This window comes from Chelonoidis abingdonii, chromosome 1, assembly GCF_003597395.2.
Source record: "Chelonoidis abingdonii isolate Lonesome George chromosome 1, CheloAbing_2.0, whole genome shotgun sequence".
In the NCBI taxonomy this organism is placed as follows: domain Eukaryota; kingdom Metazoa; phylum Chordata; order Testudines; family Testudinidae; genus Chelonoidis; species Chelonoidis abingdonii.
In genome coordinates, this window is record NC_133769.1 from 123,680,432 (window position 1) to 123,693,895 (window position 13,464).

Consider the following 13,464-nt stretch of genomic DNA (forward strand, 5'->3'; position numbering starts at 1 on the left):
ATGCTGTCCAATTGCTGTGTAATGACGCTCAACTAAAAGAAAACAAATAGCTTGCAAATACACCATATACAAATGTATTCACTTTACTGGAGGATTTGCCATACCAGAACCATCAACTCCACTCTTCTGCATCTTGGCCTGATGATCCAAAGGAAAGCAAAAAAGAAAATCCGTAAGGTTTGAGTAATGGTGCAGTTGTGTCATGATTTGGGGAATCTTCTTGATCCCTGTAGATATCAGTTGAGATCCTTGAGTAAGAGAGTGTCTGTGTTGAATGGTTCAGTTAAACAACCTCTTAAATAGTGTCATGGGTTAAAAGAATGCTTTAGATTCAAAAAAAGCTTTTACAAGCATTTCAAGTCTTTAATGTTAATGTTCTTGTGGCTAAAACAGAGTCCTGGGAGTCAGGATCCCTGCTTTCTAGTCCCAGCTCCACTGCTGAAGTAGTGTATGACCTTGATAGGGCAAGTCATTTGAACTTTTTATGTTCTTGTTTCCCCATCTGTGAAATAGGAATATCAAAGACATTGTGGAGACTTAGGGTATGTCTACACTATGAAAATAGGTTGATTTTATAAAGTCAATTTTTAGAAATCGATTTTATACAGTCGATTGTGTATGTCCACACTAAGCACATTAAGTCGTTGGAGTGCATCCTCATTACCATGCCTAGCATCGACCCACGGCACGGTGGACTGTGGGTAGCTATCCCACAGTTCCTGCAGTCTCTGCCACCCATTGGAATTCTGGGTTAAGCTCCCAATACCTAATAGGACGACAAACGTTGTGGGTGGTTTGGGGTACATTTCATCAATCGCCTCTTCCTCTATGAAAGCAACAGCAGACAATAGTTTTGTGCCAGACACCAGGACGATAAGAGTACAGAAAGGCATGCTGCGCATCAGAGAGGCTTTGAAAACCAGTTTCATGACTGGCCAGGCTTCAGTGTGACAATTGTGTGTTTCTCCTTGATGCAAACCCTCCCCCTTTGTTGATTTTATTTCCCTGTAAGCCAACCACCCTCCTCCTTTCGAAATAAAGTAACTACTATTTTGAAACCATGCATTCTTTCTTTTGAGGAGGCTATGGAACATGGGATGAGGGTAGGCGGTTATACAGTGGATGCAACAAGGGTCTGTGCTCTTGTTGGCTTTCCTGCAGCTCCAACAGACGCTTCTTCTTCATGTCCGTTTGCTCCCTCAACAGACGCTTCATGATGTCCTTTCCTGGCCTCTGCCACTGAATGCCTCCGTGCATTAAGCTGTGCCCTATCAATGCGGGAGGACTGCATGAGCTTGGAAAACATGTCATCGCGAGTGCAGTTTTTTCGCCTTCTAATCTGCAATAACCTCAAAGACAGACATGATAGAGGGAGCGTAGAAACATTCTATACTCTGCGATTCTGGGCGGACTGCATGGTCACCTGGTGCTGCTGAGTTTGCCATACTGACCAAACAGGAAATGAAATTCAAAAGTTCCCAGAGCTATTCCTGTGTACCTGGCTAGTGCATCGGAATTCAAAACGCTGTCCAGAGCGGTCACAATGGAGCACTCTGGGATAGCTCCCGGAGGCCAGTACCATCGATTTGTGTCCTCACTACCCCCAAATTCGACCCAGCCCAGTCGATTTTAGTGCTACTCCCCTCACCGGGGAGGAGTACAGAAGTTGATTTTAAGAGCTCTTTAGGTTAACGGAATGGGGTTGGTTGTGTGAATGCATTCATTTTTAAATCGACCTGACGTGGCTAAATTTGACCTAAGCCTGTTGTGTAGACCAGGCCTTAATTAATTCATGTTTTGTAAAGCATTTTGAGATCCTCTAATGCAAGTTCCTATAAAGTGCAAAATATTCTAATTATGAAAACTTTCAGTGGCAGAGGGTTTGCTAAGTATAGATAAAATTATTCAGAAAAAGTAGGTTTTACACTCTGGGTAATATTTGTTTTTCACCTAGGGAGCAAAGCTTGAAAAGAGGCCAAAAATTTTGATGAATCTTTTAATTTTTTTATAACCTACTCTCTTCTTGTTTGAGTGTATATAAAGCTTATGATTTTACTATAGTGCCATCCTTGAATATCATTTTAAACCTCACTCACTACAAGAATACTTTTAAAATTCACACATACCTTTCTTTTTGGAGTAGATTAACATATTTATTAAATCTTATTTTACCAGGATGTGCACACTGCAAAGCATCATCTTTCTTACACTGCAGTAGTGATGGCAGTCCTTCATTCTGAGAAATGTATTGCAAATTGGTTACATACATAAAAGCAAATGAAATTGGTTTAGGAATAAATATTTTTATGTTGGAGAGAAATTTACTTTAGGTATATGAATACTGGTGGAGCAGGGAATTCGGTGCACACTTGATATGAAAGACAAGAAAGGATAAGGAAAGCTTTTAAAATATTGGCTCACATAGTTCCTCTAAAAAAGCGTGCATGTTTATTTTCTTCTTCCCATTTACTGTAAATTGTAGTCTCTAGGTTTTTAAAATAATGGGCTTGTATTTCATTAGTCTTAAATCAAATCAGCTGTATGCTTTCTGGTAATCAACTTGGTATTTAAAGTCAGGACTGTGTTAAGAAATCAAATATGCATAAAACATGCTCTTAAACAAGAAAATCAATGGATGGCATAAAATCACTGCAAACCAGGGGATGTGTTTTCATTATGATGCATTCATTGTTGATTGTCTGTCTGACAGATGCTTACTTGAACACTTTGGTTTAATGTAGGATAGTACTGGTATGAAGCTCTGGAAGAAACGATGGTTTGTGCTTTCTGATCTGTGTCTCTTCTATTACAGAGGTAAGTTTTCTTTAGAAAGGTTTGTTTTTGTTTTATTTTGGAAACAGGAAAATCTTAATGTCTTTTAAAAAAAAAAGTTTGTAAGAATTGTTGACACAAACTGTTCTCCCGCCCTCTTCTGTCCCCTCCCCCCAACTATAACTGAGCTGTTAAAATAAAGCTAATCCTGTCCTCTAATTGGTGAAAGGGTGCAAAGAGCTGTTGATTAAGCTGACATGTAAAATCAGCACACTAGTAAACTAGCTGCACTTTCCAGGTCAAAACCAACTGCTGAGGTGTTTGTCTGGCTATGCTAGAAGGAGGACAGGAGGCACTGGATGTGGCTTAATTAGGCTGCAGCTTTATTCTTAAATAACTAGGAGTACGTGGCAGATAGAGCAGTACAGTGCAAGTAATTCCATAACCCTTGTCATATACTCAGGGACTATCCCCTTACCCATGCTGGTCCCAGCCAATCCACTGTTGGGACCCAGACACCCCCCTCAGGAGGGTTGTGCAGGGGAAGGCTATAACAAAGGGGGTTAACGCCCCCCCCCCCACCACCAGTTGTAGGAACTCCAAATCCACTTTTTCTGTTCTTTTTAAAATTCTTTACCAATCCATTTTATCAGATCAACATATCCATTCCCTGTGGAGTACCTGCACTGGACATGCACCACAACCTTGCCTGGTTCTGATAAAAGGGGGCTTTTCTGGCACAGCTCTGGGTATAAATAATCCCTTCCCCCCCTAACCCCCCCCAACTGTGGGGGAGTGAAGGCAAGTCACCATGCTGACTTAGTCTGCCTTTCCTTGCTTCCTATCTGGAGCAGGAAAACCTTTGGGGGAGGGGGTCTTAAAGGAGCAATGACCACTTTTCTACCAGCCCAGCCACATTTGCAATTAAAAGGGTAACTCCTCTTTTCTGTTAAAACAAAGGGTGCCACCCTTTAATATATACTGGAGGCATTCTTCCTTCCTTATTTGTTTGTCTCAAAGCCTTCTTTGCCAGGCAGAGCAAAAGATTGCGTAAATAATTGACTCCTCTAATGGTTTCACCACCTTACTGGCAGCTTTTTTTAAAATATATTATGTTAGTGAGTAGATATGGCAAGGTAAACTGATTATGGAGAAGTTGCCTCCTAGAGACAAATAGGGAGGGCAAAAACAGTGATGCTTGTGATGGAGAGAGGCGGGGCAAAAGACATATTTCTCCGATCTACCCAGCTCTCTTGGATACTCATCAGGTGTCTGAAATGATAGAAATGTCATATATGATGTTCCCGATCTCCACTTTTGATGCTGTTGGTGAAACTGGGAGCAGTGGGCAATGAAACAAAAATACCATGACCTATAATTCGTGATCTCTCATGAGAGAGGAGGAGCAAACAATAATTTAGATATTCAAAGCTAATCAGTAGTTTTGGACTTTGGGAGAGGTGTATGACATTTTCAATTTATTTTGAAGAATCATATAATATCAGGGTTGGAAGGGACCTCAGGAGGTCATATAGTCCAATCCCCTGCTAAAAGCAGGACCAATCCCCAACTAAATCATCCCAGCCAGAGCTTCATCAAGCCTCACCTTAAAAAGAGGAGATGAAGGAAGGAGGTTCCACCACCTCCCTAGGTAACCTATTCCAGTGCTTCACCACCCTCCTAGTGAAAGTTTTTCCTAATAGCCAACCTAAACCTCCCCCGCTGCATCTTGAGACCATTACTCCTTGTTCTGTCATCTGGTACCACTGAGAACAGTCTAGATCAGGGGTAGGCAACCTATGGCACGCGTGTCGAAGGCGGCATGCAAGCTGATTTTCAGTGGCACTCACACTGCCTGGGTCCTGGCCACTGGTCTGGGGGGGCTCTGCATTTTAATTTAATTTTAAATGAAGCTTCTTAAACATTTTAAAAACTTTTTATTTACTTTACATACAACAATAATTTAGTTACATATTATAGACTTATAGAAAGAGACCTTCTAAAAACATTTAAAATGTATTACTGGCGCGCAAAACCTTAAATTAGAGTGAATAAATGAAGGCTCTGCACATCACTTCTGAAAGGTTGCCAACCTCTGGTCTAGGTCCATCCTCTTTGGAACTCCCCTTCAGGGAGTTGAAGGCTGCTATCAAATCCCCCCTCATTCTTCTCTTCTGCAGACTAAACAATCTCAGTTCCCTCAGCTTCTCCTCATAAGTCATGTGCTCCAGCCCCCTAATCATTTTTGTTACCCTCCACTGGCCTTTTTTCAACATCTTCCTTGTTGTGGGGCCCAGAATTGGACACAGTACTCCAGATGAGGCCTCACCAGTGTTGAATAGAGGGAAATGATCACATCCCTCAATTTGCTGGCACTGCTCCTACTTATACAGCCCAAAATACTGTTAGCCCAGCGAACAGTGAAAATGATAGTATTTGTTTGAAAAATGTGCAGCACATTTCTATGCTAATCAAGGTAAACTAAGTCTCAAAGCAGAAAAGCTTTCCTTGTAATTCGGGTTAGTTAAAATTCTGAATTATTGGAATGCAGTCATCATGCTTGCAGTCAGCACTTGAAAGATTACATGTTGTTGGATAAACCACTGCTGAGTCAAAATTAAACTACTCAGGACTGTAATTTAGACATGGAGACATTGATTGAGCTTTAGTTATTTTATTTAGTTAAATGACCAGTGCATATTTTGTGGTTTTCCTAGTAACTTTTGCCTACTTTTAGGAAGTCTTTTAAGGGTATGTCTGCACAGCCCATGGAAGTTTCATTTCTTTAATATTGTAGGTTGGTTGAATCTCTGGTTTATGTTTTTCTCCCTAATGCAACTGAGAAATTATTTTTTTTGTAACCTAAAAGTCTAAGGGTATGTCTACACAGCCGGCAGGAGCAAGCCTCCCAGCCCAGATCAATAGTCTTTGGCTAGCTGGGCTCTCACTAGCACTCTTTAAAAATAGCTCCGTAGATGGTACTTTAAAGTTGTAGCTTGGGCTCTGAAGCATATGGAGCTGTCCAATCAGCTATTAAACATAAATAAAACTATGTATTCAGAGGTCTGTTTCCAATTTCCCCTTTGTTCTGTGCTTGATTAAGGTGTTAATCATAGGCTAGATAAGAGACACGGAAATAAAAGCAGAGTTGTCTAATCTGTATAAAGTAAGCTGAAGTTTCAGATAGCTATTTTAGCTATAGTTTCATTACTGAGATGTATTTAAATGAAAAAGTGTTTCAGCAATGGTTTACAGTTACTAGAAATGGTTATTAAAACAAAACAAGCAGACAAATTCTAAACCTTATCCTTTTGAAGTTATTTATGCTAGGTTAATGCTATCTCATTCAGGGGCTTAGATGAAAAGGGAAAAATGTGCACTTTGATTGCAAACAATATTTCTGGTTGTCTGTCTGACTGTAACACCAGTTTTAGAAGTTTGATAAGGTTTAGTCCAAAATTTTACCATGTTAAAATCCAATGCAAAGTCCTGATTTAAGGGTAGAAAGAGAACTGATTTCAATGTAATTTTTAAATGCTTAGAGTATTATGTTTATCTGGGGATAAGACTGACTGCTTTCATATAGAAAAGATATTGCTTGCAAAAACAAAAAATCTTATAGAACAGCATAAGAAGATTCTCTCCTATTTGTACAAATGAAGATGGATGTAGTGGGCAGAGTAACATAAAAGCTCAGATGATGGGAAACAGATTTTTAAAAATTTGGAAACTATAAGCAGAGTGTTTTCAGAACACACTAGTTTATTTGGATGAGAAAATGCCATGTTGCCTTTTTTAAGAATTTTTTCATATTCTAGACTGGAGAGAAAAAAATGATACACAGTATCTCATAAAGGTTTGTCTACCTAATACTTTGGAGCATGTGGAATCGAGCCTTCCAGCCCAGATTGACAGACTTGGGGTAGCAGGGCTTGTGCTAGTGTTCTAAAAATAGCTGTGTAGACAGCTCTTTGAAGTTGCTACTCAGACTGCAGCTCGGACTCCGTAGCCTCACTACCTCTGTAGGTTTCAGAGCCCAAGCTCCAGCCCAAGCCACAACTTCAAAGAGCTGTCTACACAGCTGTTTTAGAACACTAATGCCAGCCCCACTATCCCAAGTCTGTCCTTCTCAACTGGGAGTCTAGCTCCAAGACGCTGTATATCTACACTGCAGTTCACGCCTGGGCTTTAGCCCGAGTTCAAGCCTAACCCCCTTTGCATCCACACACCAGTTGGGCTAAGTTAGGCTTCAAAAACCAGAGTCCCAGGACCCTAAAGGGTCTGAGCCTTATTGCTTTCCTGCTTGACTCAGGTTCCAGAAGTCCTCCAGATGTGTCCCAGAGTTCCTGGCAGCAGAGGAGTAGCGCTTCGGGCAGCAAGCATGACTGTCAGAAGTGTTGTTACTGTCTAGCTGAGCCTGCTCCCCCTTCCTGCTCTGCGGGGAGCAAAGCTGATGTGTGAGAAGCAGCTCCTGGCTGCCAAGATGTTGCAGGTCACATCCCTCCCCTAGCCATGCTGAGTCGGGAGCTCTGTCACTGTGTCCCTGCAGGAAAGCTGCTTAATACTCGCTCTGCTGTACGGCCCTTGCACACTCTCTCTCTCTCTCTCTCTCTCTCACACATACACACACACCCCGCCCTCTCAGGGGCTGTGCGCACTGGGGCACCTGGACTCTGCATTGTCAGGGCAGTGAATGGGAGCCAGCCTCCAAACCTCCTATAGCCTTCCATGGCTCTGGCTCCATCTCCTCCTTGCTATTGAGCAGCTAGGGGCTGGCACCCATCATATACAGCTAAAAAGTCAGATTTGCACTACTCAGTGCTTTTTGTAGTATAAAGTTTCTACAGAAATTTAGATTTAAATAGTTCAGGATATGGCGAAATGTGTGATTTGTAGTGTCTATATTGTAGGTCTTCGGTTCAGTTAAAATGCTACAGAAGGAGTCTAAATATATTAAGGAGCATAAACTGTTGTCATGTGGGATTTAAAACATTCAATCTTGTAATTGAATATGCCCGACTTCAGTCAATAATTGGAAAGGATGTGCAAATTGGCTCAGAGGCCAACATTTTTTTTAAACTATTTTGAAATCTTTCTGCTCTCATGTATTAGCAAGTTGTACTGAATAAACAGTGGGATGCAAGTGGTTCTTTTCTCACTGTCTTTTTTGCCTTACACTGTCTCAAAGATGAGGAGCATGTGGTAGTATCTTTTATTGGGCCAACTTCTTCTGGTGAAAGAGACAATCTTTTGAACTACATAGAGCTCATCTTCAGGTGTACTACTTCCGTATCTTTTTCAGTCATTTACATGTGTGCAAAGTGGATGCAAAAGACAATTATTCTGATTGGGAAACATTTTACACTTACTGTGCACTTTAGGCCTTGATCTGCAAAAGATCTGTGCACATGAGTAAGTCTCATTGGCATCACTGAGATTACTCATGGGTGGCATGTATAAGAGGCTTGGAGAGATTTAGCATCCCCAAAAATGGCTGGCCATGCAGGGGGCAAGAAATGCTGGCTGTGGCACAGATCACGTCCTTTTTGAGGCATGCTGGCCAAGTACCCTTGGAGCACCACCACCAGAAGCTCCCTAGAAGTGGGGAAGCTACTGCACCTGGATTGACCCCACCCTCGCACTGCCTCTTCTCCCCGAGATGCCTTGCCCTCGCTTGCCCTTAAGGCATGAAAAGAGTGGGAGGGTATAGCCCTCCCACTTTTAAAAGTGACACACACACACACACCTTCCAGTGCCCCTTAGCTGAGTTGTTCCAGCATCAGCATGCACAACCTCTCACTGGCTGGCCCAGCTATAGGACCACTCCTCCTGCTGTGCATGCTAATGCTGGAGAAACTCAGCTAAGAGGCACAGGAACGGAGGGCAGGTGGGGCCATCCCCATCACTTTCAGGGATCTTCCACTGCTTGTGTAAACCTCCCCAAACGAGGGAGGCATGTGCCATCTGTGAAATTACTTAGATGCATAAACCTTTGCAGGCTCAGGACTTGTCTCCTATTTTTCTTTTTTATAACTGTGAAGTCAACTTAAAAAAAAAAATGGGTTCCCTTCTTTGTTCTGCACCTTTTAATGTGATATTTAGGCATTCACATTTATTCTATGGGTTGTTGATATAATGAAATGCTCTCATTATATTAAAATCTTTATCCCCAAAGTAGTAATGTGAAGAAGTTAACCTTGCCTGTTTTGAAAAGATTTATATTTGTACATTAATGGCATCGCTCTTCTATTATAGTTTGCTTTGTAGTCTGTGTGCTCAGTTTGGAAAAATGCTATCATTGTGCTTCATAGCTGTCATTAGAGGCAGGCATCCAATACACTTATGAACAAATTGTATCATCTGTGGAAGCATATCGTAAGGTATATTAAGGCTAGACATGCGCTGTCAGTGAAATACAACATTGACCCAGTAATTTGAGTTGCAGATTCTTTGACTTTCATGTTTCTCCAGTAGTCACAATGTCTCTCTACTGGGGGGGGTGTTGTTAGTGACTTCTTAGTTAAGCTTATGTTGAGAGATTCAGTTAAAGCAGGATTAAAAATCCTATTTTCCACTTCAGTGACTGAATTTAGTATCTGAGTTTAATACAAGTCTTCAGAGGACAATTGAATTTTCCATAATATTTGATTAGTAAAATATTTATGGTTTTCACAGGAAGCACTTTAAAATGAACCTCCTATGGCTATCCAGACAGGAGCCCTGGTCTGACTTCCTAACTTTAGCAAGGCTGCTGGGGCACTCACTCCTGTGGTATTACATCCCAGAGAGGCTGAGTGAGGACATGAATGTGGGGCACAATGAGGAGGTGGAAGACTTGACAGTGGGACTGCCTGCCAACCACTTAGTGTCACCCACTCCCAGACCCCTACCTAACCCAGTTCCGGGGCTGACCCAATGCCCAATCTAGCTGTTTGGTTCCAGGTCCACATTCTTTCTTTTTCCCTCTCCTCAGTAACTTCCTTACCACTGTCCTGTGCCATGAAAAGCTTATATGTTAAACAATCAATCTAGTATCAAAGTAAAATTCTCCTGCTGTTCTCTCTCAATACTGGCCGTTTACTGAAATCCATCATCAAACTCTGAATACAGTCTAATTCTCAGATTTTCAATGAATGCAAAATATAGCCACTTGACATGGGGAAAGGGAGTCTAAATGTATGTACTCTGTGTATAAATCTATTGTCCTAATCAAATATTATATTTTAGATGAAAAAGAAGAGGGAATATTGGGAAGCATACTTCTACCTAGTTTTCAGATATCAATGCTTTCTTCTGAGGATCATATTAATCGCAAATATGCTTTTAAGGTGAGGGCATTCGTTTTCAGTTTAAACAACTATAGACTGCAGAACTCTTTTCACTGTGCCTATATGCAAGATAGGATAAACAGAAACTACCTCTGAGCTTGATTTTGCGTAATACTATATGCAGATGATCCAAACAATGTAGTCTAATATGCTGATAAATTTGTTGTAGATATAGACAGATAATTGCTAAACTTGATGAAGGAGCTAGCCAGGCATCATTTTGCAGCTCCTTTATTTTTAATTTGCGTCTCTTCATAAGCACACCTTGGTGGCTTGGAATTGCAGTCTCCATACAGAGCTAGGCTATGTCTACATGGCCTTGCAGTTTCAGCTGCAGCAGTGTGAATCACAGCATGCACTAGCATGCTGCACTGTAATTCCCCTTTATGGACACTGTGGGCATGAACTAAAAGGTACCTTGTTGGTGTTAACTTAGTGCTGATTAAAGAGGATTAAGTTAATGCCAACTAAGGTTATGTCTACACTAGAGCGCTTACAGCGGCACAGCTATACTGATGCAGCTTCGCTACTGTAAGCTCTCCCATTGACATAATTAAACTATCCCCAACAAGTGACGGCAATTATGTCAGTGGAAGCAGCAAAGAGTTCTGTAGCACCTTATAGACTAACAGGCATATAGAAGCCTTAGCTTTCGTGGGTGAATACCCACTTCATCGGATGCAACCCACGAAAGCTCATGCTCCAAAACGTCTGTTAGTCTATAAGGTGCCACAGGACTCTCTGTTGCTTTTACAGATCCAGACTAACACGGCTACCCCTCTGATATATCTCAGTGGGAGAAGCTCTCCCACCAACATAGCACTGTGCATACTACCACTTAATGCCGGTGAAACTTATGTTGCTTAAGGGTGGCTTTTTTCCCCAACCTGAGTGACGTAAGTTTTGTCGACATAAGTGGTAGCATAGACATGGCTTTAAATACCTTTTACTTCACATCCGCAGCATTCACATGAGGGAGTTGCATTTCAGCACGCTAGTGTGTGCTACCGTTTTAACCCCCTTAATCTGAAATGTGGGGCTGCATATATAAGCCCTAAAATGTATTTTCCTCTATTGTGCACATTATGTTTATGAAACTGGGATTACTAATAAGTGCACATCATGCTGGCTATTTTTAATTTTGGGAAAAAACACTGAAGGCATTTACTATGATGTGAATAGATAAAAGAAAAAAAATTTGAGTGTAGTGCTTACATCTCAGTATTGGACAAACTATTTTGTGTTAAATATTTATTTTAGTTGGTATATTCTTTAATCATGAGCAAAGTAATCACTTACATATTCTCTCCTAACATGGAATTTCATTTCTTGGCTTTGAGTTCCTTTTTGGCTGTCCTTAATGACTGTTGAGCTGTACGCAACTGAAAGTTACAATGGTGAGTACAAATTAAAACTTACTGAATTGTTCAGGCTGCAGAAAATATATAACTTAATATTTATATTAAGTTAATGTTTTATGAACATTGTTATAGGATTTTTTATAGCAAAAAATATAAATAATTTCAGCAGGGTACATTCACAGAGAAGCAACAATTACAACCTTCAAGCTAATTCTTTTATTAATCTAATTGCACTGAAAGAAAAGCATAACAGTGAATGATATTGTACAAAATGTTTTCTATAAATTGTTTGTAGTGTTTTCATAAACCTAAAAACAATGGAGTAAGACAACAATAACATTATTTGCCTTTTTTTTCTTTTACAGAAATCTTGTCTTTTTATTACAATGACCTTGTCATTTCCAATCAGGCAGCGCATCCAAACATGAGGACCTATTATTTCTGCACAGATACAGGGAAGGAAATGGAGCTATGGATGAAAGCCATGATAGATGCAGCACTTGTACAGACAGAACCTGTGAAAAGGTAATGTAGATTGGCAAACCAGTAGAACAAGGAGTTAATTTTCAATAGTGGGTTTGAGTTTGTTCACTTAAAATGTAAGGTAATTCAGCTGTGCTTCAGCCCCACCAGTGATGGCAATGATGAGAGCACTTATAGGGTATGTTTTCACTGCAATTAGATACCCGTAGCTGGCCCATGCTAGCTGACTCAGGCTAAGGGGCTATTTAGTTGTGTAGACATTTGGAATTGCACTGCAGCCTAAGCTCTGGGACCCTGCCACCTCACAGGATCCTAGATCCCAGGCTTCACCACGAGCCTGAACATCTACATCACAATTAAACAGCCCCTTAGCCTGGTCCCTGCTAGCCTGAGTCAGCTGGCATGCATCAGCCACAGGTTTTTAATTGCAGTGTAGACATACCCATGCTTGTTGAGAGTTTAAAGTCTCTAACCTTCCTCAGAACTACATTGAAGTTAAAATACTAATGGCAGCTAGCACCTTGTTTACATTTGTGCACCCATTGTTGCTACTACCATTTGAGCTGAACCACTGGCAGTAATGGTGGTACATTTCAAAAGGAAAAAAAAAAATTGTTATGAACGTGGACACAATGAAGAAGAAAGGGCAAAAAGATGTGAAATCAAGCCCACCTCACTATTTGTAAAGCTCAAGAAAAACATTTGCACACTACACACTGTATGTGGTAAACTCATTCCTGCTTCATGATTCTAGTGTCCTTGCTTCAGGCAGCATGCTGATAAAAATAAAAAGTCCAAAAGGAATGCTCTGACCAGTGCTGCTTTATGCTCAATGCTAACAGTGTTTTGTTAATATATACATCTAACCTGTAGTATTTTGAGAGCTTCTCCGTTACAGGTGTTCTCACTGACCCTTTTACTTCTGCCCAGTGTTCAGAGACTGAGGGATGATAGTCTGACTAACAAAAATTAAGAATATACTCACATTTAATATTAAATGTAAGTTAAACAGAAAAAAATCAGAACTTTTAGCTTTAATGCCAGCTAATATCCTCAAAGAGCACATTAGTTAATATTGGCTTGTGGTTTTTTCCATCATCTTGAAGACAAGAGTATTAAAATAGAGTAATTTTTTCATTAATCTATGTGTGCCTAGCTCTTTTCGTCTAGGGGTCTAAAAACAAATTACAGATTATGAAGACTCCCAGTGCGCCTCTGTGAGCTAGAGTATGGTAGGATAGCTACCCATTAAAAGCAGCAAAGAATCCTGTAGCACCTTATAGACTAACAGACGTTCTGGAGCATGAGCTTTCGTGGGTGAATACCCACTTTGTCAGATGCATCTGACGAAATGGGTATTCACCCACGAAAGCTTATGCTCCAAAACGTCTGTTAGTCTATAAGGTGCTACAGGATTCTTTGCTGCTTTTACAGATCCAGACTAACACGGCTACCCCTCTGATACTAGCTACCCATTGTATATCTGAATAAACTGAATCCCAGAAGTTAAATGCCTTGCC

The 13,464-nt window shown here is 40.8% G+C and overlaps 1 protein-coding gene across 2 annotated transcripts in view; it reads left to right on the top strand.

The window, feature by feature from the left end:
• The window catches only part of LOC116834140 (pleckstrin homology domain-containing family A member 5-like), a 229,995-nt gene that overhangs the window by 176,903 nt on the left and 39,628 nt on the right, over positions 1-13,464 (top strand). For both annotated transcript variants that reach the window (XM_032796044.2, XM_032796042.2), the window contains exons 6-8: positions 2,742-2,814; positions 10,000-10,100; positions 11,871-11,986. In XM_032796044.2, the coding sequence (XP_032651935.1) occupies positions 2,742-2,814; positions 10,000-10,100; positions 11,871-11,986 (290 nt within the window). The remainder of the gene's footprint in view (positions 1-2,741; positions 2,815-9,999; positions 10,101-11,870; positions 11,987-13,464) is intronic.